This window comes from Hippopotamus amphibius, chromosome 16 (genome assembly GCF_030028045.1).
Source record: "Hippopotamus amphibius kiboko isolate mHipAmp2 chromosome 16, mHipAmp2.hap2, whole genome shotgun sequence".
In the NCBI taxonomy this organism is placed as follows: domain Eukaryota; kingdom Metazoa; phylum Chordata; class Mammalia; order Artiodactyla; family Hippopotamidae; genus Hippopotamus; species Hippopotamus amphibius.
Genome location: NC_080201.1, coordinates 37,477,362 through 37,505,030, shown reverse-complemented (window position 1 = coordinate 37,505,030; position 27,669 = coordinate 37,477,362). Strand labels below are relative to the sequence as shown.

The 27,669-nt window shown below is 37.0% G+C and overlaps 1 protein-coding gene and 1 pseudogene across 3 annotated transcripts in view; one reads left to right on the top strand and one right to left on the bottom strand.

Annotated features, from left to right (window-relative positions):
* ITFG1 (integrin alpha FG-GAP repeat containing 1) overlaps positions 1-27,669 on the bottom strand; it is a 307,662-nt gene that overhangs the window by 88,753 nt on the left and 191,240 nt on the right. For all 3 annotated transcript variants that reach the window (XR_009049769.1, XM_057713043.1, XM_057713042.1), the window contains exons 11-12: positions 4,838-4,988; positions 3,250-3,358 (exon numbers count right to left, since the gene is read on the bottom strand). Coding sequence is in view for 2 of the 3 variants with exons in the window: in XM_057713043.1 (XP_057569026.1) it covers positions 3,250-3,358; positions 4,838-4,988 (260 nt within the window). In the remaining variant the exon portion in view is untranslated. The remainder of the gene's footprint in view (positions 1-3,249; positions 3,359-4,837; positions 4,989-27,669) is intronic.
* On the top strand, positions 6,820-7,389 carry LOC130839143 (peptidyl-prolyl cis-trans isomerase A-like; annotated as a pseudogene).

Sequence of the window (27,669 nt, the reverse complement as noted above, 5' to 3'; positions counted from 1 at the left end):
AAGAAGGCAGAGGAATAAAAGCTTTTGAAAGGTCTCATCTTATTTGGGAAGTGAAAGGTGAAGATACTGTTACAATTTTAAAAATCCAAGGAAAGTTAGAAATTTGTGCTAAGTACTAGTAGAATCAGGATGCAGAACCTCTAAATGTAGCTGACAGGAATAAGACAAAAACAGAGCTAGGAGCTAGTTCTGATTCAGTGGAGCTAGGGAAGCCCTCCAATTAAGCAACACACAGAGTCCCGTCTGAGGAGCATTCTGTGCATCTGTGGTTTCGTGGGAATCAGTGAGGGCACATGCAAAATGATAGTTTTACCTTTTCTTAGCCATGTATATAAGCTTAAGTCCCCAAATTTCCTTAACTGAGATATTGTGACATTTAACATAGGCCGGTTTGAGCATTAGAATAATAATTACTTTAGGCAAAATCAACTCTGGACATTGTAGATGGCTTTGAAAGGGTAATTATATACTAGTAACTATTTGCGTAAGGAAAACAACTAACAATCAAAGGAAAGAGTGGAAGAGCATCCCAAGACAACCAGAAGGTTATTTTTACAAATGATTGCTCTAAATTAGTATCTCATTTCCCATGACCTTTCTGCAAAGTATGTTATTAATATTTATGTTAATATCCTTAAGTGTAAAGTTGTCTTGTTTTCGAAAATTAAAACCTCCTACACCAAATTGGCTGCCTCTGGAAATGTGTGGGGAAAATTTTCCCCAGGATACTGTTAAGGTGATGGCAGTGCTACCCAGTGACACCCATCCTGGACTTAGGCTAGGAAGTTACAGGCCACAGACTCTAAGAGACCCTTGGGTTTTTAAAAATTTTTTACATGTAATTTTTCAAACATAAACAAAATTAGAAAGAATAGTATCAGGAAGCCTACTCATACTCCACACAACTTCAACTGTCAACGACACATGGCCAAAGTCGCTTCATCTATGCTCCATTTCCTACTTCCCTGGATTAAAGAAAAACCTCAGACACATCATTTCATTTTCAAGTAGTTTGTGGTATCCTTACTTAGTTCTTTAAAGAAGCTTACTTTTTCCTGAGCAGCTCTGAAATAGCCAAGTAATACCCCCATCAAAATCGTAAAGAATAGGAAAGAGTCACATGGATAAAAACTACAGAAATGGTTAGACTCATACTACCAGTATTCTGTGGCTGCAGTAGTGATGAAGATGCGGAGTTACTCTTAGTGCATTCAAATAAGAGTGAATTTGCTGGTTAGAAAAGAAAATTACATTTTCTGTGATTTTCATTTCTCAAATCTCTCAACACATTCATTACTCTGTTGCTTTTCTGTGTTTAGCTATTTATGACCATTTCAAAACTGTAATAAATATTTATACAAAATACTGTGTCATTTCATTCACAAATGAACTGATATGGCTGTCTTGATGTCAACTATAATAACAGTGACACAAAAACAGTTACCTTTCAACACCAATTCATGATAAAACTCTCAGCAAAGCAGAAATAGGGGAAACTTCCTTAACACAATACAGAGCATCTCCAAAAAGCTAATATCATTCTTAATGGTGAAAGATGGAATGCTTTCTCCCTAAAATCAGAAACAAGGCAAGGATGTCCATTCTCACCAATCTTATTCAACATATCAATAGTAATGGAAATTCTACCCAGAATAAGAAAAAGAAAAAAAAAAAAAAAAAAAAAAGGGCACAGAGTGGAAAGGAAGAAATAAAACTGTCCCTCTTTGCAGATGACATGATTTTCTATGCAGAAAATCTCATGGAATCTAAAAAAAACTTCCTGGAACTAATAAGTGGGTTGAGCAAGGTTGCAGTATACAAGATCAACACACAAAAATCAATTGTATTTCTACACACTAAAAACAAACATGTGGAAACAACTTAAAAACACAATACCATTTAAAATCACGTCAAAAAAATAAAATACTTAGGCATACACTTAACAAAACATGTACAGGATCTCTATGATGAACACAAGTGTTAGGTGGAGGAGATGGCAGATAGTTTGCGCGGTTGGGAACAGGTAATAATGAACAAACAAGTAACTATATTGAGGAAAATGGGAGTTAGAGAAGATGTCTACAAGCAGAAAAGATTAGAAAGAACCCTTGAAATGTTGTGTTGGATTAGAAATGGAAGTAATGGTATAAACTCATTGTTAAACAATACATATAAAATAGTTATAGGTATGTATATTTGTGTGTTGTGTGTGTGTGACACATTACCTGTATTTCTTAGCTCTGTCCATTGAGAGAACCTGGAAGAAATAACAGCCCAGTAGCAACCGGTACACTGAGCACCCAGAACTGGGTTTTTAAATACCATCCTCTACTAAAAGGAACCAGGTAAAAGATGAAACTGGAATATTTTGTTTTGCCAGAGCACATGTCAAAAAGATAAAGGAGCCAGCCCGAAGGAGCTCTTACTGCCCCCACTGGGAACAATTTTAACCTTAAAAGAAATGATTTTATTTACTGAATAAAATACAAACACACAGATCTATACTAATAAATGAGATAAGCGAAAGATCTTCCTTAGAGTAGAATGCCAACTAAAAAATGCAGGAGTGTTGGAAACAGAATCACTCTGACACCTATCAAATAGATGGTTGATTCAGGCAAGAGTTGTCAATGGACTCTAAGGCTGGTAGATAGAAATTTGATACGGAAATGTATATTAAAGTAATATCAGAATACCTCTCTACAAAATACTAATCAATTACAAAAGGGGAAACAGTGAATTTAAGGTGGGGAAACCTAGTAGTCATCAAGATGACCAGATGATCAAGGTTATCATCATGGTGGTAGGACAGGTCAACATCATGTGCTTCCTGATTTGATGCACTGAGAGGGCACAGCATTGGTTCCACTAAGTTCCACATAGTGGAGTTTCTGTAAAGCATGTGTATCCTGAGCTAGGTAAAGAAGAAACAGGATTATCCTATAGAATGTAACACTTGTATCCTTAAAAATTGATAAGGACATGAAAAGGAACTGCTCCAGATTGGAGATGTGACAGTAGGTATTCCTAGACAGACTTCTGGGTCAGAAGGAAAAAGAGCCATAGTTGGGACAGCTGGCAAAATCTGAACAGGGTGGTACTGTCGTATAGAAGTTGATCGTCTGCTTTGGAGAGTTGTACATAAATTATGCAGGAGCATGTTTTTTTTTTTTGGAAAATGCGCGTTGACAGAATACAAAATTAAATAACAATAATAAAACATATAAAACATATAAAACAAATACTCACCAATGACTTTAACAAAATAAGCATCTGCTTCAAAGTTATTTTTTAGTGTATGGATGGCAAAATCATTCTTCGTATATCCTTTGCTTAGTACTATAATGTCCAAGATTCCCTGGAAAAAAACATAAACAAAATGGTAAGAACAAACTACTGGACTGTCTGAAAAAAATGATGAAAATGCATGATATGTTTATCATGTAAATATAAACCGCATTTGTTCAATTTGATGTTTAAAATAAAAATACTATTAAAAATTAAAACCTTGAATATTAAAATATAAATAATATGAAAAACACCTATAATTTTAATCTCTGAAGATAACTGTTAATAGTTTGTATTTCATTCCAGTTATACCTGCATGAATTTTTAAAGGCCTGTGCTTTGGACTACCAAAGTGTTTCCAATCATCAGAGAAAGAAGGTACCTTTTTATCTGCTCAGGCTCCCATTATTTTTTTTTCCTAAAAAAGCGGGAAGCTTTGCTAATTTTACTGGGGGTAAAAAAAAGGTGTGCTCATTTAAATTTCCATTCTGCTGACTCAATGAGGTTGATCATTTATCGTATCCTTTCATATGTTAGCTACTTGTGTTTTTTTCTGTACATTGACTTAATTATGTTCTGTTTTTCCAGTGGGAGTTTTTGGTGACTTGCATCAGTCTGAATAAACCCTTTCTATGTTAAGAATGTTAATTACTTAATTCTTTCATAGCTAATTTATTTCCCAGATTTAAACACAATTTTAAATTTCATTTATGATTTTTTTATGTACAGAAATTAAAAATTGATTTTTAGTTAATTCTCGATTTTCTTTCTTGTGATATTTTTACCAATTACTTTTATGCTTGGAAATTGCTTGAAATAACACAAGATTCGGTAGCAGCGAGGCAGAGGAAAACAGGTCTCGGATAATTCATATAATTGAAAATCAGCCTCTTATCAAAAAAAACAACAACAAACCAACCAGGGTTAGGGTTGGATATAAATGTCCTGATGGAGATTTAACTTTTTAAAATAATCAAGTAATTTTACAAGGGTATACTGTGACATTAACTCTGGAATTTAACACATTTTAATCAGAATTTATTATTTTTCTGAGTGATAAACTGGCTTTTGACATTAGAAAGAAGAAAACCAGGACCCTGAATGCCTTTCCCAGGCTACTTGGCAGCTGAAGACAGTCACAAGAATCTGTGGCCACAGCCGCCACCTCTAGTTTACAAAGTTAAGAGAGAGTACACATGGAAACCCATTCTTCTGTGATCCTGTGCCGGTTTAAGGGCAGTTATCTGTTATCTGTTGGCTGTTCTTTATTCCTGCAAGTGCATAATTGTCATGAGCATGACTCCCTAGTGGTTTAATCTAAACAAGCATAAAATGAGATAGAGGCGTTTTCATACTTCACTGTACTGATGAGCCAGTGGTGTCAATAAATTTGTTCCCTCTGTCATTTAACATTAAAAGGGGCTATCTTTAATTAACTCATTTGCTTTCATTATCTCATCTACATTTTCTGGTCAAATAGGGTGAAGCGAAAGTGAGATAAGGTGGATGGCAATTAGATTCCAAACACGCAGAAGAGCTCTGAACTCACATCTTCGTAAATGTCAAAGAAGGTGGCAACCACCGCATTTCGGATTTGGTTTAGGTCCATCAGCTCCCAGTAGACTTTAAACATACGATGCGCCCCCTCACAGCTTGCGTTATTACAAGGGACATTCTCCAGTAAAAAGGCCTGCTGATTGCTGTGAGACAAAAGAAAGGCATTTAATTAATATAACATACCAATGCTGAATATCATCAGCTGTGCCGTATTTCCTAGAATCAAAGAGACGATGGTAAATGGTACACACTGAAGTAATATGAAAAAATCCCTACATGTTACTAATTATTGTCCTGCGTCATAAAAAACTTAAATTGTTGGTGATTTTCTTTTTTCAGCCTTTGGCAAAAATCCTGAGAGTAGCTGGTTGTTGGCTTCTCCTCTTGTGGTTTCCAGCTCCACCTCTCTGCCCTCCCTTGCCGTTGTTATACAGCCATCGGACCTGTGTTTCATTACTGAGTTCCTGGACACTGTCATCATCCCTTTAGATGTGTATAACTCCTCAGGTGAATATCTGCATTTTAACTGGAGATTCCTGACATTCACAAATTTTGTAAACCCAAAGCAGTAAATCTACAATGATACAATTTCAGCTTCCCAGATGGACAGCAGGGTAGATATTGCTAACCATCTCTCAGATACATTAATAAAAAAAAAAGAAAAAAGAAAGAAGTGTTGTACTTTGCATAGCTATGAAGTCCTCCCTTTTGAATCCTACTCTATAGGCAAATGAGTTTAGATTTTGGAACCACATTACCTGGATTAAAATTCTGGATCTGTCATTTAGCAGTTATGGGACCTTAAACAAGTTATTTAACCTCCTGAAGACTCAGAACCTTATTTGCAAACTGGGTAATAAGAATACTTATAGGCTTCCCTGGTGGCTCACTGGTTAAAAATTGGCCCGCTAATGCAGGGGACACGGGTTCGAGCCCTTGTCTGGGAAGATCCCACATGCTGCAGAGCAACCAAGCCTGCGTGCCACTACTACTGAGCCTGCACTCTAGAGCCCACGTGCCGCAACTACTGAAGCCCACATGCCTAGAGCCCGTGCTCCACAACAAGAGAAGCCACCACGATGAGGAACTCTTGTACCATAACGAGGAGTAGCCTATGCTCGCCACAACTAGAGAAAGCCCATGCACAGCAACAAAGACCCAACACAGCCAATAAACAAATAAAATAAATAAATAATAAAATAACTCTTAAAAAAATGCTAAAAAATTAAAGAGTACTTATAGAATTGTTGTAAAAAAAGAAATGAAATACCAAGTGCAAAGTACTTAGAACAATTCCTGTCATCCAGTTAGATCTTAGAAAAAGTGTTTATATTATCACCACTCTTATGTAGTGCCACACCAGGCCACGTAAAAATATTTTCTTTAAATATAGAAATAACTTTTGTAAATGGTGTGATTTTATGTAATGGCTCCTATTTATAGGCATTTTCTAATATTTACATTCCTTCATGTCCCTCTATGTTACAGAGAAAATAATAAGGTAAAAGGCTTCAATTTTATTACTGCTCAATTTTCTCTAATAATTATTTTAAATAAAAGTATAAAGACCGATTTCTTTTTTTCCATATGAAAATATTATTTTGGGTATTACTTTGGGTCTGGGCAATTTGGAAAAGAAAAAAAGTTCTATTATAAGAAAGGTAAATTGTTCAGTGTTCAATTGAGTAAGGATACATATGCAATATATTCAATTTCCTTGATGTACTTAATATAAGATTGGCTTCACGCTATTTTTCTAGATAAAAAATTCCAACACATATAGTTTAAACTCCCAGATTATAACATTTACATAGAAAACTTTGAGGTGGCTTTGATCAAGACCAAACATATAACAGTGTTCTTCCACTAGAAGGAATAATTTCTCCTTTGCCTCCTGTCTAATAACTGATTTTAAAATTCTAATTTGTGGCCTTGCAGACGCTGCCACCCTGGAGCCTCCCGCGCAGTCTAGCCATGGTCAACCCCACCATGTTCGACATCGCGGTCGACAGTGAGCCCTTGGGCCACATCTCCTTCGAGCTGTTTGCAGACAAAGTTCCAAAGACAGCAGAAAACTTCCGTGCTCTGAGCACTGGGGAGAAAGGCTTTGGTTATAAAGGTTTCTGCTTTCACACAATAATTCCAGGATTTATGTGCCAGGGTGGTGACTTCACACACCATAATGGCACTGGTGGCGGGGTCCATCTATGGGGAGAAATTTGATGATGAGAATTTCCTCCTGAAGTATACAGGTCCTGGCATCTTGTCCATGGCAAATGCTGGCCCCAACACAAACAGTTCCCAGTTTTTCATCTGCACCGCCAAGACTGAGTGGTTGGATGGCAAGCATGTGGTCTTTGGCAAGGTGAAAGAGGGCATGAATATTGTGGAAGCCATGGAGCACTTTGGGTCCAGGAATGGCAAGACCAGCAAGAAGATCACGATTGCTGACTGTGGACAAATCTAATAAATTTGACTTGTGTTTGTTTTATCTTAACCACCAGACCACTCCTTCTGTAGCTCAGGAGAGCACCCCTTCACCCCCATCTGCTTGAAATATCCTATAATCTTTGTCCTCTCACTGCAGTTCTTTGGGTTCCATATTTTCCTTATTCCCCTCCAAGTTTAGCTGAATTGAAAACTTTATGATTATGAAATAAAAACTAAACAAACAAAAAAAATAATAAAATTCTAATTTGTAAAACTTTTTCCAGGTAATTTACCTATCCTACCTTTTTAGCTAAACAATTTTACTAGATATTTCACAGAAATGAAGAACACTATTTTGTTATTAGATTATATCAAAACATGAGAACCAGTGATAAATGCAGCCTTTTTTTGTTTTTGTTTTTTTTTTTTGGCTATGCAGTGTAACTTGTGAGATCTTAGTTTCCCCAACCAGGGCCCTTGGCAGTGAAAGCACTGAGTCTTTTTTTTTTTTTTTAAATTAATTTGATTTATTTATTTATTATTTTTTTTGGGGGTATACCAAGTTCAATCATCTGTTTTTATACACATATCCCCGTATTTCCTCCCTCCCTCGACTCCCTCCCCACCCTCCCTCGAGTCCCCCCCCATCCTCCCTGCCCCAGTCCTCTAAGGCATCTTCCATCCTCGGGTTGAACTCCCTTTGTTATACAACAACTTCCCACTGGCTATCTACTTTACAGTTGGTAGTATATATATGTCTGTGCTACTCTCTCGCTTTGTCTCAGCTTCCCCTTCACCCCCTGCCCCCTCCCAAACCTTGAGTTCTCCAGTCCATTCTCTGCAACTGCGTCCTTGTTCTTGTCACTGAGTTCATCAGTACCATTTTTAGATTCCGTATATGTGAGTTAGCATACAATATTTGTCTTTCTCTTTCTGACTTACTTCACTCTGTATGACAGACTCTAGGTCTATCCACCTCATTACATATAGCTCCATCTCATCCCTTTTTATACCTGAGTAATAGTCCATTGTATATATATGCCACATCTTCTGTATCCATTCATTTGTTGATGGGCATTTAGGTTGCTTCCATGTCCTGGCTATTGTAAATAGTGCTGCAATAAACATTATGGTACATGTTTCTTTTGGGATTGTGGTTTTCTTTGGGTATATGCCCAGGAGTGGGATTACTGGTTCCTATGGTAGTTCTATTTGTAGTTTTTTAAGGAACCTCCAAATTGTTTTCCATAGTGGCTGTACCAACTTACAGTCCCACCAACAGTGCAGGAGCGTTCCCTTTTCTCCACACCCTCTCCAACATTTGTTGTTTCCAGATTTTGTGATGATGGCCATTCTGATCGGTGTGAGGTGATACCTCATTGTGGCTTTGACTTGCATTTCTCTGATGATGAGTGATGTTGAGCATCTTTTCATGTGTTTGTTGGCCATCTGTATGTCTTCTTTGGAGAAATGTCTATTTAGGTCTTCTGCCCATTTGTGGATTGGGTTATTTGCTTTTTTGGTATTAAGCTTCATGAGCTGCTTGTATATTTTGGAGGTTAATCCTTTGTCCGTTGTTTCGTAGGCAACTATTTTTTCCCATTCTGAGGGTTGCCTTTTAGTCTTGTTTATGGTTTCTTTTGCTGTGCAAAAGCTTTTAAGTTTCATGAGGTCCCATGTGTTTATTCTTGATTTTATTTCCATGATTCTAGGAGGTGGGTCAAAAAGGATGTTGCTTTGATGGATGTCATAGAGTGTTCTGCCTATGTTTTCCTCCAGGAGTTTTATAGTGTCTGGCCTTACATGTAGGTCTTTAATCCATTTTGAGTTTATTTTTGTGTATGGTGTTAGGAAGTGTTCTAATTTTATTCTTTTACATGTTGCTGTCCAATCTTCCCAGCACCACTTATTGAAGAGGCTGTCTTTTTTCCATTGTATATTCGTGCCTCCTTTGTCAAAGATAAGGTGCCCATATGTATTTGGGCTTACTTCTGAGTTCTCTATTCTATTCCATTGATCTTCCTTTCTGTTTTTGTGCCAGTACCATACTGTCTTCATCACTATGGCCTTGTAGTATAGTTTGAAGTCAGGAAGCCTGATTCCACCAACTCCATTTTTCCTTCTCAAGATTGCTTTGGCTATTCGGGGTCTTTTGTATTTCCATGCAACAAATCGTAGGATTTCTTGCTCTAGTTCTTTTAAAAATGCCATTGGTCATTTGATCGGGATTGTACTGAATCTGTAAATTGCTTTGGGTAGTACAGTCATTTTCACTATGTTGATTCTTCCAATCCAGGAACATGATATGTCCCTCCATCTGTTTGTGTCGTCTTTGATTTCTTTCAGCAATGTCTTAAAGCTTTCTGCATACAGATCTTTTGCCTCCTTAGGCAGGTTTATTCCTAGGTATTTTATTCTTTTTGTTGCAATGGTGAATGGGAGAATTTCCTTAATTTCTTTCTGCTCTTCCGTTGTTAGTGTATAGGAATGCAAGAGATTTCTGTGCATTAATTTTGTATCCTGCTACTTTACTAAACTCATCAATTAGTGAAAGCACTGAGTCTTAACCACTGGACTGCCAGGGAATTCCCACGGCAGCCTTTCTACAATTTTCTATAACCAATGTATCACACTGGCAACATTCTGAGTGACTGTTTGTCACTGGTTTCCCTTTTTAAAATTGGGATGCAAGGATTTCATTATTGTATCATAACTGGCCACAATTTCAAATATACTATGTAACCTACAACAAAAACTCTAACTGCAGTTGCATCATTTAATATGTCATTTTAATTTTTGATATGAGTGTGTAAAGATTATAAATGCCACGCACCACGGTTCTTGTCTGAATGCTCACTAAACAGGTTGGTCTTGTACTCTGGAACATGGGATGGGGTCTGTAAAATTTCAGTTCTTTTAAGCTCTACTGAGCCCTACAGGTAGAGTCCAACATCTTATTTATAAAAATAAAACTCCATTTAAGTCCAGGAAGAAAGAATTCTGATTCATTTGGTTTGGAAACCCTTGGGGAGAAACAATCTTGCTTCTTTTGAGTAAACTGCTTTTTGTTTTTGCCAATTACAACCAATATAGCTTTAAAAAATTTTTTTTTTCAAAACGATTACAAAAGTTATAAAACTCAAGTAATAGGGACATTTAAAAAGCTGAAATACTTCCTTTCCGGGGATAATCACTGTTAATTTGGTGTGCATCTTTCCAAACTGTCTTCTGGAACATACAAATATTTGAGTACAATTCTTCAAAAACAAACAAACAAACAAACCCAATTGGGTTCTACTATGCATATGATTCAGCAACTTCTTTCCCCTCAATAATATAGCACACACATGGGGAAAAGGGATACAATCTGAATGAGGACTTTTGATATCTATTTTGCCAACTCCCCTCCAGAGAAGCTGTACCAATTTATATCCCCCAGCAGCAGCCCATCAAATTGCCTGTTTCCCCACATGCTCATTGTTTTCAATGCTTACTCCGTTATACAGCTAAGCCATCATCTGTTTTAACACTCTGCTATTGATAATCAATTGTCTTCAATTGTTTCCCCTTACACACACACACACACACATTATTTTTCCTTGAGAATTTGTATAATGGATTTCCAAATGAAGTCATCTGGTCAAAGGATATGCATATTTTAAACTTCAATAGGTAAAGCTAAATGGCCTTGTAAAAAAATGTACCAATTTATACCTCTAGTAGTGTACACATATATATCCTTCTTCATATCTTGCCAATTTTAGTAACATTGCTTTTATTTTTGCCAATTGGGTAGCTTAAAAATTATCTCATTCTCCTGATTATGAGTGAAGCTGAGTATTACTTTTATGTTTATCAGCTATTCATATTTTTTCTAAGAATTGGCACTTAAATTTTTTTAATTACTGGTTTTTAGATCTCTGATTGTTAAGGACATTAGCCCCTACCTGTTATTCTCACATTTGAATTTGTAAAATGAGTATAAAAACAGTATAGAAATAGAGATACAGATGTAGAGAACAAACTTATGGATACCAAGATGGGGAAAAGAAGGTGGGGTGAATTGGGAGATTGAGATTGACATATATACTACTGTGTATAAAATAGATAACTAATGAGAACCTACTGTATAGCACAGGCAACTCTACTTAATACTCTGTGGTGACCTAAATGGGAAAGAAATATAAAAAAGAGGGGATATATGTATATGTATAACTGATTCACTTCACTGTATAGCAGAAACTTACACAACATTGTACAGAAACTATACTCCAATAAAAATTAAACAAAACAAAACAGTACATTATCTCAAGTGGCTGCTGTAAGGATTAAATGAGAAAATACATGGTAAATGATTTAACAGAGCACCCAGTACATAGCACCACACACTTTCAATATCTGCTGTTATTATCATATGTGCTATTATTATTACTCTGATATGTCACAAACATTTCACCCCAATCTTTTATTGTCTTTAAAATTTATGGTTTCTTTCACTAAAAGGTTAATAATACTTATATACTCATTTATGTCAATATTTTTCTTATGCACTATAAGAATTGTTAAAGGAAGTCCACCAGACAGATGGAAACAACACCAGATGAGTATCTGTATTTACACAAAGGAATGAAGAGCAGTGAAAATGTGAAATATGTAGGCAAATAGAAAAGATTTTCTTGTTATTTAAATCTCTTTAAAGATAACTGATAATTAAACAACACAGTGTGGTGTTAATGACATAGGCAGATGTAAAACGTAAGGTTTCCTCAAAAAACTAAAAATTGAACTACCATATAATACAGCAATTCCACTTTTGGGTATATATTGAAAAGACATGAAATCAAGATAATCAAGATCTCAAAGAGATATCTGAACTCTCATACAATATTCACAATAGTCAAGATATAGAAACAATCTAAGTGTCCATCAATGGATGAATGAATAAAGAAAATGTGGTGTATATATACAATGGAATATTCAGCCTTAAAAAAATAAGAAAATCTTGCCATTCGTGACAACCTGAATGAACCCAGAGGACATTATGTTAAGTGAAATAAATTAGACACAGAAAGTCAAGTACTGTATGATACTGCTTGTATGTGGAATCTAAAAACATTGAAATTACAGAAATAGAGAGTGGAATGGTGATTGCCAGTGGCTGAGGGGTGGCGGAAATGGCGAGATGTCGGTCAAAGGGCACAAACTTTCAGTTATAAGATGATTAAGTTCAGATGATCCAATGTACAGAAATGGTGACTACAGTTAACAATACGGTACTCTATACTTGAAAGCTGCTATGAGAGTAGAGCTTTAATGTTTTTAACCATAATAATAAGAAAATAGCAATTATGTGAGATAAAAGATGTTAACTACCTTAATGTAGTAAACATTTTGCAATATATACGAGTACATACATCAAATAATATCGTACACCTTAAACTTACACAATGTCACTATATGCCAATTATATCTCACAAAGCTGGGAAAAAAATCAATAAAAGATACCTGGAAAATCTCCAGATATTTAGAAATTAAACACCACTAAATAAACTATGAGGAAAAAAAGAAATCAGAAGGGAAATCACAAAGTACTTTGAACTGAATGAAAATAAAAACATAGCATATCAAGATTTGTAGTATGTCACTAAAGCAATACTTAGAGGGAAATTTATAGTGCTAAACACTATTAGAAAAGAGGAAAGATCTCAAATTGATGATCTCAGTTCCTTCCTTAAGAAACTGGAAATATAAGAGCAAATAAAATTTAAAATAAGCAGAAGAAAGGAAATAATACCATAGAGGAAAGCAATGAAGTAGAAAACAGCAAATAGAGAAAAATCAACAAAACCAAAAGTCAGGTCTTTCTTGGGAAGAACAATTTTAAAACTGATGAACTTCCAACCAGAACGGCCATTTAAAAAATTTAAAAAGAGAGAAGACACAAAGTACAAATAACAGGAATGAGACAGGTAACATCACAACAGATTTTACTGATATTAAAAGGGTAATAAAGTAATGTTATGAAAAATTTTGGGCCAATAAAATTGACAAGTTAGATGAACAAACTCCTTGGAAATCACAAACAACCAAAGCTCATTCAGAAGATAAAGAAACTCAAATTGTAGTTTTAAGCCTTCTAAAAGAACCTGAAAAACTCCAAGTCCAGATGGCTTCACTGATGAATTCCACCAAATATATTTATAGAAGAAATAATCAATTTACAAAAACTCTTTAGAAAACAGATGAGAGAGATGTGTTTCTCAACTCATTCTATGAAGCCACATTACACCTCAAATTAGACAAAGATAAAACTACAGACCAATATTCTTCATGAACACAGATGCAAAAATTTTTAACAATATTCTAGAATGTCAAATCCAACAGTATAGTCCGATCTTGCTTTGCACGGTACAGTGTTCATTCAAACTCATTCATGTCTCTGCTTCACGATAACCAGAGAACCATGCAAAGATAAAACAGGATTCTGATATGGACATGTTTCAGTGAACTAATAAGTACCTCAAAAGTGAAGACTACAGATGCAATAAAAAAATAAAAAATAATCATCAATTTGGGTTTACTGCAGGAATGCAAAGTTGCTTTAACATTTTAAAATAAATCAGTTTAATTCACTAGAGAAACTAAAAAAGGAAAACCATATGATCACCTCAATAAAGGTAGAAAAATATTTGACAAAATCCAATATCCTCTCCTGATCCAAACTCTCAGCAAACTAGGACTAGAAGGAACTTTCTCAACGTGCTACAGGGTATTCACAGAAAATGTACACTGAACATCATACTACTAGTGAAGACTGAATGTTGTCCTCCTAAGATCATTGTTCCTCCAAGACAAGGATGTCTGCTCTCACCACATCAATTCAACATTGTATTACAGGTTCTAGACATTGCAAACGGCAAGAAAAACAAAGAAAAGGCAATAAGATTAGAAATGAAGAAGAAAAACTGTCTTTATTCATAAATTATCTGACCACCTATTTAGAAAATCCTATACAAAAAACCTACCAGAACTAATAAGCACATAGAGCTAGATGGCAGAATACAAGACCAGTATACAAAAGTCAACTGTATTTCTATATGTTAGCAAACAACAATCAGCAATTTCAACAAAAATCTACGAGTGACAAAAACAATAAAAAAAATGCAATACTTGGGTATCTGACAAAAGATGCACAAGACCTGTACAATGAAAACTGTAACACAATGCTGAAATTAAAGACCTAAATAAAATAAAAGGACACACACACACACACAAACACACAGTGGTCATGGGCAGAAGACTCGATATAGGGCAGAAGATTCGATATTGTTAAGATGCCAATTATTATCCCCACACTGACTTACAGAGTCAATGTAATATCAATCAAAATCTCAGGAGACTTTTTTATTTTCTTCCAAAAATTGATGAACTGATCCTAAAATTCATAGAAAATACCAAGGATCTAGAATGGCCAAAATGATGTTGGTAAAAAAGAATAAAGCTTGAGGACTTAAACTATCTGAATTCACTATTCACTATAAACCAACAGTAATTAAAGTATGTAGTACTGCTGCAAAGATGGACAAAAGATCATTGGAAAAGAACAGAGAGCGAAAAAATATACTCACCAACACACATATAGTTAAGTGCGTATTAGCAAAGAAAGGCAATTGCATGGAAAAAGGAAGTTTTTTCAACAAATGGTGCTGCAACAATTTACCGAAAAATGAACTTGGGTCCATATCTTGCACCATATGGAATTATTATCTCAAAATGGATCACAGATCTACAAGTAAAATGCGGAACTATAAATATTCGAGGGGAAAGCATAGGAGGCAATCTTTGTGACTGAATTAGGTAAAAATTTCTTAGATATGACACTAAAAATCACAATCCATTAAAGAAAAATCAATAACAATTGAACTTTTTCAAAATTAAGCACTTATGCCCTTTGAAAGACACTGTTCTCAGAATGAAAAAGACAAGCCAGAGATGAGAGGAAATATTTATAACGAGAGGATTTGTATACAAAGAACTTTCAAAATGCAACAATGAAAAAAACAAATATCCCAAATAAAATGTGGGCCAAAGACTTGGACAGGTGTATGTACATGTCAAAACTTGTCAATGTACACACTTTTAATATGTGAAGTTTACTCTATGTCAATTAAACCTCAATAAAGCTGTTAAAAATATATAGTACTCCTTCATGAGAAAACACTAGAAACACAAGCAATAAAAGAAAATATAAGCTTGACATTGTCAAGACAAAAACATGTGTGGTTCAAAGGACACCATCAAGAAAGTGAAAAGACATCCCACAGAATGGGAGAAAATTTCACTAATCATATATCTAACAAGAGCCTTGTAACTAGGATACATAAAGAATTACTATAACTCAACAATAAAAAGACAAATAACTCAATTTTAAAAATGGCAAAGGATCAAAATGGACAATTATGCAAGCAAGATACACAAATGGCCATTAAGTACAAAAAAGAAGCGCAACATCATTAATCATCAGGAAACTGCAAACCACAATAAGATAACACTTCATATCTATTAGGATGGTAACAATAAAAAAAGACAGGTAATAACAAATAATGCTGAGTTTATGGAAAAATAACTCTCATACACAGCTGATGGGAAAGTAAAATAGTGCAGCTGCTTTAGAAAATAGTCTGGTAGTTTCTCAAATGGTTCAACAAAGACTTCCATTTCTAAGTATATTCCACTTCTAGGTTATTTCAAGAGAAATGAAAACATGTCCACACAAAAACTTGTACATGAATGTTCATAGCTCTGTTATCCATAATAGCCAAAAAAGTAGAAACAACCCAAATATATACCAACTGAGGACTAAATGGAATGTGGTGTATCCATACAACGGAATATTTTTTAGTTAATTAATTGGCTGCATTGGGTCTCCATTGCTATGTGCAGGCTTTCTCTAGCTGTGGTGAGCAGGGGCTACTCTTCATTGCGGTGCTCAGGCTTCTCATTGCGGTGGCTTCTTTTGTTGCAGAGCACGGGCTCTAGGCGCACGGGCTTGGTGGTTGCAGCACATAGACTCAGTAGTTGTGGCTCGCAGGCTCAGTAGTTGTGGCGCAGGGGCTTGGTTGCTCCACGGCACGTGGGATCTTCCTGGACCAGGGATCAAACCTGTGTCCCCTGCGTTGGCAGGTGGATTCTCAACCACTGTGCCACCAGGGAAGTCCCCATACAATGGAACATTATTCAACAACAAAAAGAAATGAAGTACTAATTCATGCTACCACATGGATAAACCCTGGAAACATTATGCTAAGTCAAACAAGCCAGTCATAGAGTACCATGTTTTGTATGATTGCATTTATATGAAATGTTAGGAATAGGCAAAACTGAGAGAAAATGAGTCATTTCCTAGGGCTGGTGAGACTGGAGAGTGATGACTAAAGGCTGGTGTGCTTCTTTTTAGGGGAATGAAAATGTTCCAAACTTGATTGTGGTAATGGATGCACAACTCCATGAATATTCTAAAAGTCATTGAATTGTATATGGTAAGTGGGTGAATTACATGGCAAGTGAATTATACCTCAGTAAAGCTCGTAATAAAAAATAGGGAATTCCCTGGCGGTCCAGCAGTTAGGACTCTGCACTTCCACTGTAGGGGGCATGGGTTCAATCCCTGGTTGGGGAACTAAGATCCCACAGTGTAGCCAAAAAAAAAAAAAAAAAAAAAAAAAAGTACAATTCTATGGTTTTGACACTTGTCTTCTCCATTTCACACAATGTGTGCAGAAAATTTTAACCCACAGAAAATACCCATGTGAAATGCTTAAGTGACATAACATGTAAAATGCACGTATCACATGCCGCTTCTCTGAACAGGCCAATATTTACACGTCTAGTGTGCAGCCTTTTAAGGCTGGTTTTAATTTCTCTTCAAGGCTATAAAATTGGTGTTGTTTCTTGATAAGCTACCACTTGACAAAGTTTGGGTTATTTTAAGTTGTTATTGTTAATATGCTGTGTGATGGATCATTTAACTTTAAGTTTGATTTTCTCCCTGGCTGCTCTTAGAGCTTGTGGGTTTACTTTAGCCATTTCTACATCCAGTGAGTTCTGCTCTTCTAGATTGTCCTTAACTCTTTTCCTCTTAATTCCCCAATTTCATTATCAGCCTAGGCTTACATGGAAGGAAAAGAGCTTCAATTTGGGGATATGTCTACTGTTCTGTGTAAACCTGAAGACAGTTCTACACACAGAAGAAAAATTAAGAAAGACAAATAAGTCCATTAGGAATCCTCTAAAAAAATGAAACAATTTTTTTTTTTGAGTTGTTGCTCTGAAACTCATGCTGCCCAGCTACTGGTAAATGCAGATCCTCAGCTAAGCTCACATCCATCCATCCATCCATCCATTCATCTATCTATCTAGTAAAACCTTGGTTTGCAAGCATAATTCGTTCCAGAAACATGCTTGTAATCCAAAGCACTTGTATATCAAAGCGAATATCCCCATAAGAAATGGAAACTCAGAACATTTGTTCCACAACCCAAAAATATTCATATAAAAATGATTACAATACAGTAATATAATACAAAACAATAAAGCAAATACAAAATATAAAGAAAAATAAACAAATTAACCTGCACTTACCTTTTAAAACCTTCGTGGCTAGTGCGAGGGAGACAACAGAGAGGAGGGTTATTGTGTAGGACAACTTTATCACTAACGGAATCACTGCTATCTATCGGCTTAATGGAATCTTTTTCTTTTCGTGCAACTTTAACAAGGAACCTATCCAATGACACTTGCTTTTGCCTCCTTTTGAGGATTTCGTGGAAATGTGACATTGCACTGTCCTTAAACAGATTCATCGCCTGCACTGCTACAGCCTTATTCGAGTGGTACTTTTCTACAAAATTTTGCACTATTTCCCACATTTTACACATCTCCCTAATCTCATTCGAGGTGAGGGATTCCTCTGCCTTTTTCTCCTCCTCCTTTGCAGACAAGATCTCCTTCATAACCTCTTGTTGTTGCTTGCGATGCAGATCCATCAGTTCGTTGATGGTCAGCTCCATTGGCTCAGTTGTGATTATGTGATGTTTGGCATCACGTACTACTCGTATTGCAAGACATTGCTCGTTTATCAAGTTAAAATTTATTAGAAATGTTTGCTTGTCTTGCAGAATACTCGTAGAACAAGTTACTTGCAATCCAAGGTTTTACTGTATATATATATATACACACACACATATATATACACACATATATATGTATATATATGACCTGCACTTTGAAATTACTAAAATTATTTAAGTGTTCCTGTAATACAGATTACTGACAATTAGAAATGTTCAAACGAGGTAATAAACTTGATATCCAGAATAAAGTTCACTTGAGCTATGGGCAAAAGCAATACATTTATTCCCCAGATAGCAGCTAGGCTATGAGAGTCACAGGGCAGAAAGTGAATGTTTCTTGAATGAAAAGAGGAAGCAAGCAACTTCTGTAGGGCAAGGCCAACTGAAAGGCAAAACTTAATAGGATGAAAGACTGAATACTAAGCTCCTATCAAATAAGTGGTTAGAAAATATTTTGTCATGTTTTAATTTATCTTTATTCAAAGGCAACCCTTGTATTAGTGAATTCGGTGGCCAATGCAACATTTTTTCTAGGTATATAATATTTGTGTTCTAAATTATGTAAAATGAAATATAATGGTCATTTTGTTTGTTAGCTGGGTAATGTTATAAACAGAATACTGAGACTTTCAGAGTAAGAAATTCATGAACACACTGCAACTTATGAAGTATACACACAGCAGGAACAAAGATTGGTTAGGAAATTATACTACTTTTTGTTTAGTTGTGAATACTGTATAATACAGTGATAAGCTGGATGATGGGAAAGGGAGAGATGAAGCAGAAGAGAAAGGGAAATGAAAGATGACTTCCACATTTCTGGTTTGAATGATCAGGTGAATGATGTTACCACCACCTGAGATAAACAGAAAACTAAGAACAATTTTAGGGAAGAGAAGATAGTTTCAGGTTTGCGGTGCCATTGGTAGCGCATCCAGGTGAAGATCCATTAGGCAATTATACACGCAGGTGTAAGGTCCAGATACAGGGATTTAAAGGTCCTAAGCTTCTAAATGGTAACTAAAGTAGCCAAAGTAAATGAAGAATATGCAGAGTGAGAACAAAGGGCTGAGAATGGAACCCTCAGAAATACCAATATTTAAGGTTGCCAAGGTGAAGAAGAGTTCTCAGAAGAGATGGTATAGGAACAGTGAGAGAGAATATAGGGAGAACCAAAAAAGTTTTAGGAGTAAGTTATCAACAGCCAAATGTAGACAAAAATCTGGTGACATAAGGCTGTGAAGGATCTACTAGATTTGTCAATTAGAAATCACTGGGACTGAATGAGAGGTTTAGTAGACTGAATGGCCAGAAGCCAGACTTTGGCAAGTTAAGGGTGAGTTTGAGGTAATAAAGCAGAGACAGCTCTCCAGAGTCACAAAAACATTTTTAAGTTTGGGGAGACTTGCACATATTTTAATAAAGATTGGGAGGAAGAGAGGGTGTAATGAGAAGATTCTGAAGGCAAAGTGGGGATAATTGACACAGCAAGATCCAGAGGTTATAGGCAGAATTGAAAGGGAGGCGGTACCAAATAAAAAAATCAATGAGGAAACTGTAAAATAATAATTCAGGCTAAGAAGAAAGTGTCTTGAACTAGGGAGGTGGCAGTGATGATGGAAAAGGAAAGAAGTCTGGGGACTTCCCTGGTGGTGCAGTGGTTAAGAATCTGCCTGCCAATGCAGGGGACACAGGTTCGATTCCTGGTCTGGGAAGATCCCACATGCCACAGAGCAACTTAGCCCGTGTGCTGCAACTACTGAGGCTGTGCTCTAGAGACCGCGAGCCACAACTACTGAAGCCCGTGCGCTGAGAGCCTGTGCTCTTCAATAAGAGAAGTCACCACAATGATAAGCCTGCACACCACAAGAGTAGCCCCTGCTTGATGCAACTAGAGAAAGCCCACATGTAGCAAAGAAGACCCAATAAATAAATTAATTAAAAAAAAAAAAGTCTGAAAATCACATTATGAAAGAGGATCGTATTTGTTTTGTGGAGGAGTCAAAGGTAATTTAACTTTTCTATGCTAAAATGATTGGGGCCATGAAGATATCTTTGTAGTAAACAGGGAAATTATGAGGAAGAGTTAGATTTGAAGAGATGGGGAGGTATGATTAAGTTTGGCTTTAGACAGGGCAAGTTTAAGGAGATGGTTGGACAGCTACATGGCAAAGAAGACATGGTCTAAGATAAAGATCTGGGGGTTTTTCACCTAGAAGTTGACAACTTGTGTTGTAAATATGAATGCAATAGCTGAGGAAAGAAATACAGGAAAAAAAGTCAATAGCTGAAGATTCTACCTTGTGGAATGTGCCCAGCGAGCAGATAGAAGATTTAAAAAAAACCCAGGAGGAGAGAAAAGATGGCGGCGAAGTAGAGAGACGTGGAGTGCATCCCTCTCCACAGATGCATTGGGAATGCACAGAAGGATGCAGTAATTCCCACAGAGAACCAGCTGAACACCAGCAGACGGCCTCGGACACCAGAAAGGACTGAGGGGAGCCCGACATAGCCGGTAGGGAGGCATCTACGAGGGCTCAAAGAGGGTGAAGCGGCGGAGCTGTGGCAGACGGGAGGGAGTGAGAAACATACGGAGGGTCCGCAGCGCAGCTCAGCGTTCCCGGACTGAGACATCGATCCGCGGCTGAACGGAGGGTCCAGGGGCGGGAGCGTGGGAACCGGAGAGCTGGTTCAGGGGGAGAAACATTGTTGCCGGTAGGGTGACGGACCTAGAGCACAGGAGGGAGGAGATCCGCGGAGAGGAGTGCCCGTCCCTGAGAGCTGCCCGGCCATGATGGCGGCTGGAGGCTGCAGGCTCCCGGGCGGGGGGGGAGGAGCCACGCGCGTAGCCTCTCTCTCTCTTTCCGCGCCTCTGCAACAGGCAATGGAGAGACGCCCGTGGGCCACCTAAGGCTCTCAGGGATAACAAGCACCCTCAGGCACTCGGGCGGGGCTAGATTAAAACTCCTTGCAACGCCAGCAGCAGGGAGGCTGCTGAGAGAAAAAAAAAAAAAAAAAAAAACCAGCATCAAAAAGAAAAAAACCCCGAGAGAGGCCCAACTCTAAGACTTTCTGTGTATGCCTGAGCCACCAGCGCCCTCTGCAACAGGAACCTCCAAGCCTGACGGAAACAACAGTGTGCCACTGCTCACTCACTCCCAGGAGAAGGAGCCACTATTGTACCCTCTCCCTCCCCACACACCGATGCTTACAGACGAACAATAAAGGAACCTCTGCTGGTCACAGAATAACGCAAAAAAAACCCAAGGCAAGGAGAAGGACACTTACAGCTGAGACGCTAAGGAAACAGAAATAGTAGTATCAATACCTATTGAACTGGTCCATTCTGGTTTCAGTTCTGGATTTTTTTTTTTCTTTTTTCTTTTTTTTCTTTCTCTCTCTCTCTTTTTTTTTTTTTTTGATTTATTAAATAAGATCTTAGCCCTAAGGGATCTACAAGTTTTATAACATAATTTTTTAATGATATTTTTTATTCTTTTTTTTTTTTGCCTTTTTATATACTTCTATATCTAGCTAAGTTTTTGGTAGTACGGACAAAATATCTCTCATACTTTCCTTTCATCCCTATCTTTTATACATTTCTATTCCTTTCTTTTTATTTGCATATTTCCAACCACATTACGCTCTTCTGTTCCCCTTTATTCCAGCCATTTTAAGTTTATTTTATCTTAACATACTTATAAGCAACAATATCGGTCTGCTCAGACTCCTTGCTCTATTCTCCAGATGACGCACTGCCTTGGTATTTAATATTAGGCTTTTGTCTTTATCTTAGTTCTTAGTACAGTTGTCTAATTACATTCCGAGAATCTCCATTCTCTCTGGTGGTACTCTAGCTCTTTTCTATATTTGATCCTAGCTTACAAAATCTCCCTGGATTGATGTTTGTATGTGTAGGGTGTGATTTGTTGTTTGTTTGCTTTTGCTTTTGTCTCTGATTTGTTCTGTTTCAGTTGTCAATTTCTGCTGGGTTTCTCTTTGAATATCTGATAGCACACTGGTGTTCTTGTCAGGTCTTTCTAGAGCCTTATGTCCTAACGGATTCAGTAATTGTGTGTCTTGTACATGTATGTGTTTCCTAGACTTAATATTCGTTTAATCCAATACTTGGACGTTAGTCTGAGGCTTGGACAGTCTTCTATAAACACCTCTATCGCCAGGACAAGCAACCCCAAAAGCTTGGACAACCATGAGGAAACAAAGAAACACCATGCAGGCAAAGGAGCAGGAAAAAAACCCACAAGACCAAATAAATGAAGAGGAAATAGGAAAAATGCCTGAAAAAGAATTTAGAGTAATGATAGTAAAAATGATACAAAATCTTGAAAACAAAATAGAGAAAGTACAAGAAACAGTTCATAAGAACTCAGAAAAACAAACAGCCATGGATAACAAAATAACCGAAATTAAAAATACTCTAGATGCTATAACCAGCAGAATGACTGAGGCAGAAGAACGAATAAGTGAGTTGGAAGATAGAATGGGGGAAATAACTGCCACAGAGCAGGGAAAAGAAAAAAAAATAAAAAGATTAGAAGACAGTCTCAGAGACCTCAGTGATAACCTTAAACGTACCAACATCTGAATTATAGGCATCCCAGAAGAAGAAGAAAACAAGAAAGGGTCTGAGAAAATATTTGAAGAGGTTATAGTGGAAAACTTCCCCAACATGGGAAAGGAAATAATGAACCAAGTCCAAGAAGCACAGAGAGTCCCATACAGAATAAACCCAAGGAGAAATACACCAAGACACATATTAATCAAACTAACGACAATTAAACACAAAGAAAAAATATTAAAAGCAGCAAGAGAAAAGCAACAAACAACATATAAGGGAAAACCCATCAGGATAACAGCTGACCTTTCTACAGAAACTCTGCAGGCCAGAAGGGAATGGCAGGATATCCTGAAAGTCCTGAAAGAGAGAAACCTACAGCCAAGAATACTCTACCCAGCAAGAATCTCATTCAGATTTGAGGGAGAAATCAAAAGCTTTCCAGACAAGCAAAAGTTAAGAGAATTCAGCACCACCAAACCAGCCTTACAACAAGTGCTAAAGGAACTTCTCTAAGTAGGAAACACAAGAAAAGGAAAACACCTACAAATACAAACCCAAAACAATTCAGAAAATGGTCATTGGAACACACATGTCAATAATCACTTTAAATGTAAATGGATTAAATGCTCCAACCAAAAGACACAGACTGGCTGAATGGATACAAAAACAAGACCCTTCTATATGCTGCCTACAAGAAACCCACTTCAGACCAAGGGATACATATAGACTGAAAGGAAAGGGATGGAAAAAGATATTCCATGCAAATGGAAGTCAAAAGAAAGCTGGAGTAGCAGTACTCATATCAGACAAATTAGACTTGAAAGTAAAGACTATTACAAGAGACAAGGAAGGACACTACATAATGATCAAGGGATCCATTCAAGAAGAACATATCACAATGGTAAATATCTAGGCCCCCAATATAGGAGCACCTCAATACATAAGGCAAATGCTAACAGCTATAAAAGGGGACATCGACAGGAACACAATAATAGTGGGAGACTTGAACACCCCACTTACATCAATGGACAGATCATCCAAACAGAAAATAAATAAAGACACACAAGCATCAAATGACACATCAGACCATCTCAACTTCATTGATATTTATAGGACATTCCATCCAAAAACGACAGACTACACTTTCTTCTCAAGTGCACACGGAACATTTTCCAGGATAGATCACATCTTGGGTCACAAATCAAACCTCAGCAAATTCAAGAAAATTGAAATCATATCAAGCATCTTCTCAGACCACAATGCCATGAGACTAGATATCAATTACAGGAAAAAAACTGCAAAAAATACAAACACATGGAGGCTAAACAATTCACTCTTAAACAACCAAGGAATCACTAAAGAAATCAAAGAGGAAATCAAAAAATATCTAGAAACAAATGACAATGAAAACACAACAACCCAAAACCTATGGGATGCAGCAAAAGCAGTTCTAAGAGGGAAGTTTATAGCAATACAGTCCTACCTTAAGAAACAAGAAAATGATCGAATAAACAACCTAACCTTACACCTCAAACAGCTAGAGAAAGAAGAACAAAGAAACCCCAAAGGGAGCAGAAGGAAAGAAATCATAAAGATCAGAGCAGAAATAAATGAAAAAGAAAGGAAAGAAACCATAAGAAAAATAAATAAAACTAAAAGTTGGTTCTTTGAGAAGATTAACAAAATTGATAAACCATTAGCCAGACTCATCAAGAAAAAAGGGAGAAGATGCAAATCAACAGAATTAGAAATGAAAAAGGAGAAATCACAATGGACACCTCAGAAATACAAAACATCATGAGAGACTACTACAAGCAACTATATGCCAATCAATTGGATAACCTGGAAGAAACAGATACATTCTTAGAAAAATACAATCTTCCAAGACTGAACCAGGAAGAAATAGAAACCATGAACAGACCAATCACAAGTACGGAAATTGAGGCAGTGATTAAAAATCTCCCAACACACAAAAGCCCAGGACCAGATGGATTCACGGGCGAATTCTATCAAACATTTCGAGAAGAGTTAACACCTGTCCTTCTCAAACTCTTCCAAAATATTGCAGAAGGCGGAGCACTCCCAAACTCATTCTACGAGGCTACCATCACCCTGATACCAAAACCAGGCAAAGATGTCACAAAAAAAGAAAACTACAGACCAATATCACTGATGAATATAGATGCAAAAATCCTCAACAAAATACTAGCTAACAGACTGCAACAGCACATTAAAAAAATCATACACCATGATCAAGTGGGGTTTATCCCTGGGATGCAAGCATTCTTCAATATACGCAAATCAATCAACGTGATACATCATATCAACAAATTGAAGGATAAAAACCATATGATCATTTCAATAGACGCAGAAAAAGCTTTTGACAAAGTTCAACATCCATTTATGATAAAAGCTCTCCAGAAAATGGACATAGAAGGAAATTACCTCAACATAATAAAAGCCATATATGAAAAACCAAAAGCCAACATCATTCTCAATGGGGAAAAACTGGAAGAATTCCCTCTAAGAACAGGAAGAAGACAAGGGTGTCCACTCTCACCACTGTTATTCAACATAGTTTTGGAAGTGTTAGCCACAGCAATCAGAGAAGAAAAAGAAATCAAAGGAATCCAAATTGGAAAAGAAGAAGTCAAATTGTCACTCTTTGCAGATGACATGATATTATATATAGAAAACCCTAAAGACTCTACCAGAAAACTGCTAGCACTCATTGATGAGTTTAGTAAAGTAGCAGGATACAAAACTAATGCACAGAAATCTCTTGCATTCCTATACACTAACAACGGAAGAGCAGAAAGAGAAATTAAGGAAACTCTCCCATTCACCATTGCAACAAAAAGAATAAAATACCTAGGAATAAACCTGCCTAAGGAGGCAAAAGATCTGTATGCAGAAAACTTTAAGACATTGATGAAAGAAATCAAAGACAACACAAACAGATGGAGGGACATCCCATGTTCCTGGATTGGAAGAATGAACATCGTGAAAATGACTGTACTACCCAAAGCAATTTATAGATTCAGTGCAATCCCGATCAAATTACCAATGGCATTTTTCACAGAACTAGAGCAAGAAATCTTACGCTTTGTATGGAAACGCAAAAGACCCCGAATAGCCAAAGCAATCTTGAGAAGGAAAAATGGAGTTGGTGGAATCAGGCTTCCTGACTTCAAACTATACTACAAGGCCATAGTGATCAAGACAGTATAGTACTGGCACAAAAACAGAAAGGATGATCAATGGAATAGAATAGAGAACTCAGAAGTAAGCCCAAACACATATGGGCACCTTATCTTTGACAAAGGAGGCACAAGTATACAATGGAAAAAAGACAGCCTCTTCAATAAGTGGTGCTGGGAAAATTGGACAGCAACATGTAAAAGAATAAAATTAGAACACTTCCTAACACCATACACAAAAATAAACTCCAAATGGATTAAAGACCTACATGTAAGGCCAGACACTATCAAACTCCTCGAGGAAAACATAGGCAGAACACTCTATGACATACATCAAAGCAACATCCTTTTTGACCCACCTCCTAGAATCATGGAAATAAAATCAAGAATAAACACATGGGACCTCATGAAACTTAAAAGCTTTTGCACAGCAAAAGAAACCATAAACAAGACTAAAAGGCAACCCTCAGAATGGGAAAAAATAATTGCCTATGAAACAATGGACAAAGGATTAACCTCCAAAATATACAAGCAGCTCATGAAGCTTAATACCAAAAAAGCAAATAACCCAATCCACAAATGGGCAGAAGACCTAAATAGACATTTCTCCAAAGAAGACATACAGATGGCCAACAAACACATGAAAAGATGCTCAACATCACTCATCATCAGAGAAATGCAAGTCAAAGCCACAATGAGGTATCACCTCACACCAACCAGAAGGGCCATCATCACAAAGTCTGGAAACCACAAATGTTGGAGAGGGTGTGGAGAAAAGGGAACTCTCCTGCACTGTTGGTGGGACTGTAAGTTGGTACAGCCACTATGGAAAACAATTTGGAGGTTCCTTAAAAAACTACAAATAGAACTACCATATGATCCAGTGATCCCACTCCTGGGCATATACCCAAAGAAAACCATAATCCCAAAAGAAACTTGTACCATAATGTTTATTGCAGCACTATTTACAATAGCCAGGACATAGAAGCAACCTAAATGCCCATCAACAAATGAATGGATACAGAAGATGTGGCATATATATATACAATGGACTATTACTCAGTTATAAAAAGGGATGAGATGGAGCTATATGTAATGAGGTGGATAGAACTACAATCTGTCATACATAGTGAAGTAAGTCAGAAAAAGAAGGACAAATATTGTATGCTAACTCACATATACGGAATCTAAAAATGGTACTGATGAACTCAGTGACAAGAACAAGGACGCAGATACAGAGAATGGACTGGAGAACTCGAGGTATGGGAGGGGGCGGGGGGTGAAGGGGAAACTGAGACGAAGCGAGAGAGTAGCACAGACATATATGTACTACCAACTGTAAAATAGTCAGTGGGAAGTTGTTGTATAACAAAGGGAGTCCAACTCGAGGATGGAAGATGCCTTAGAGGACTGGGGCAGGGAGGGTGGGGGGGACTCGAGGTGGGGGAGTCAAGGAAGGGAGGGAATATGGGGATATGTGTAT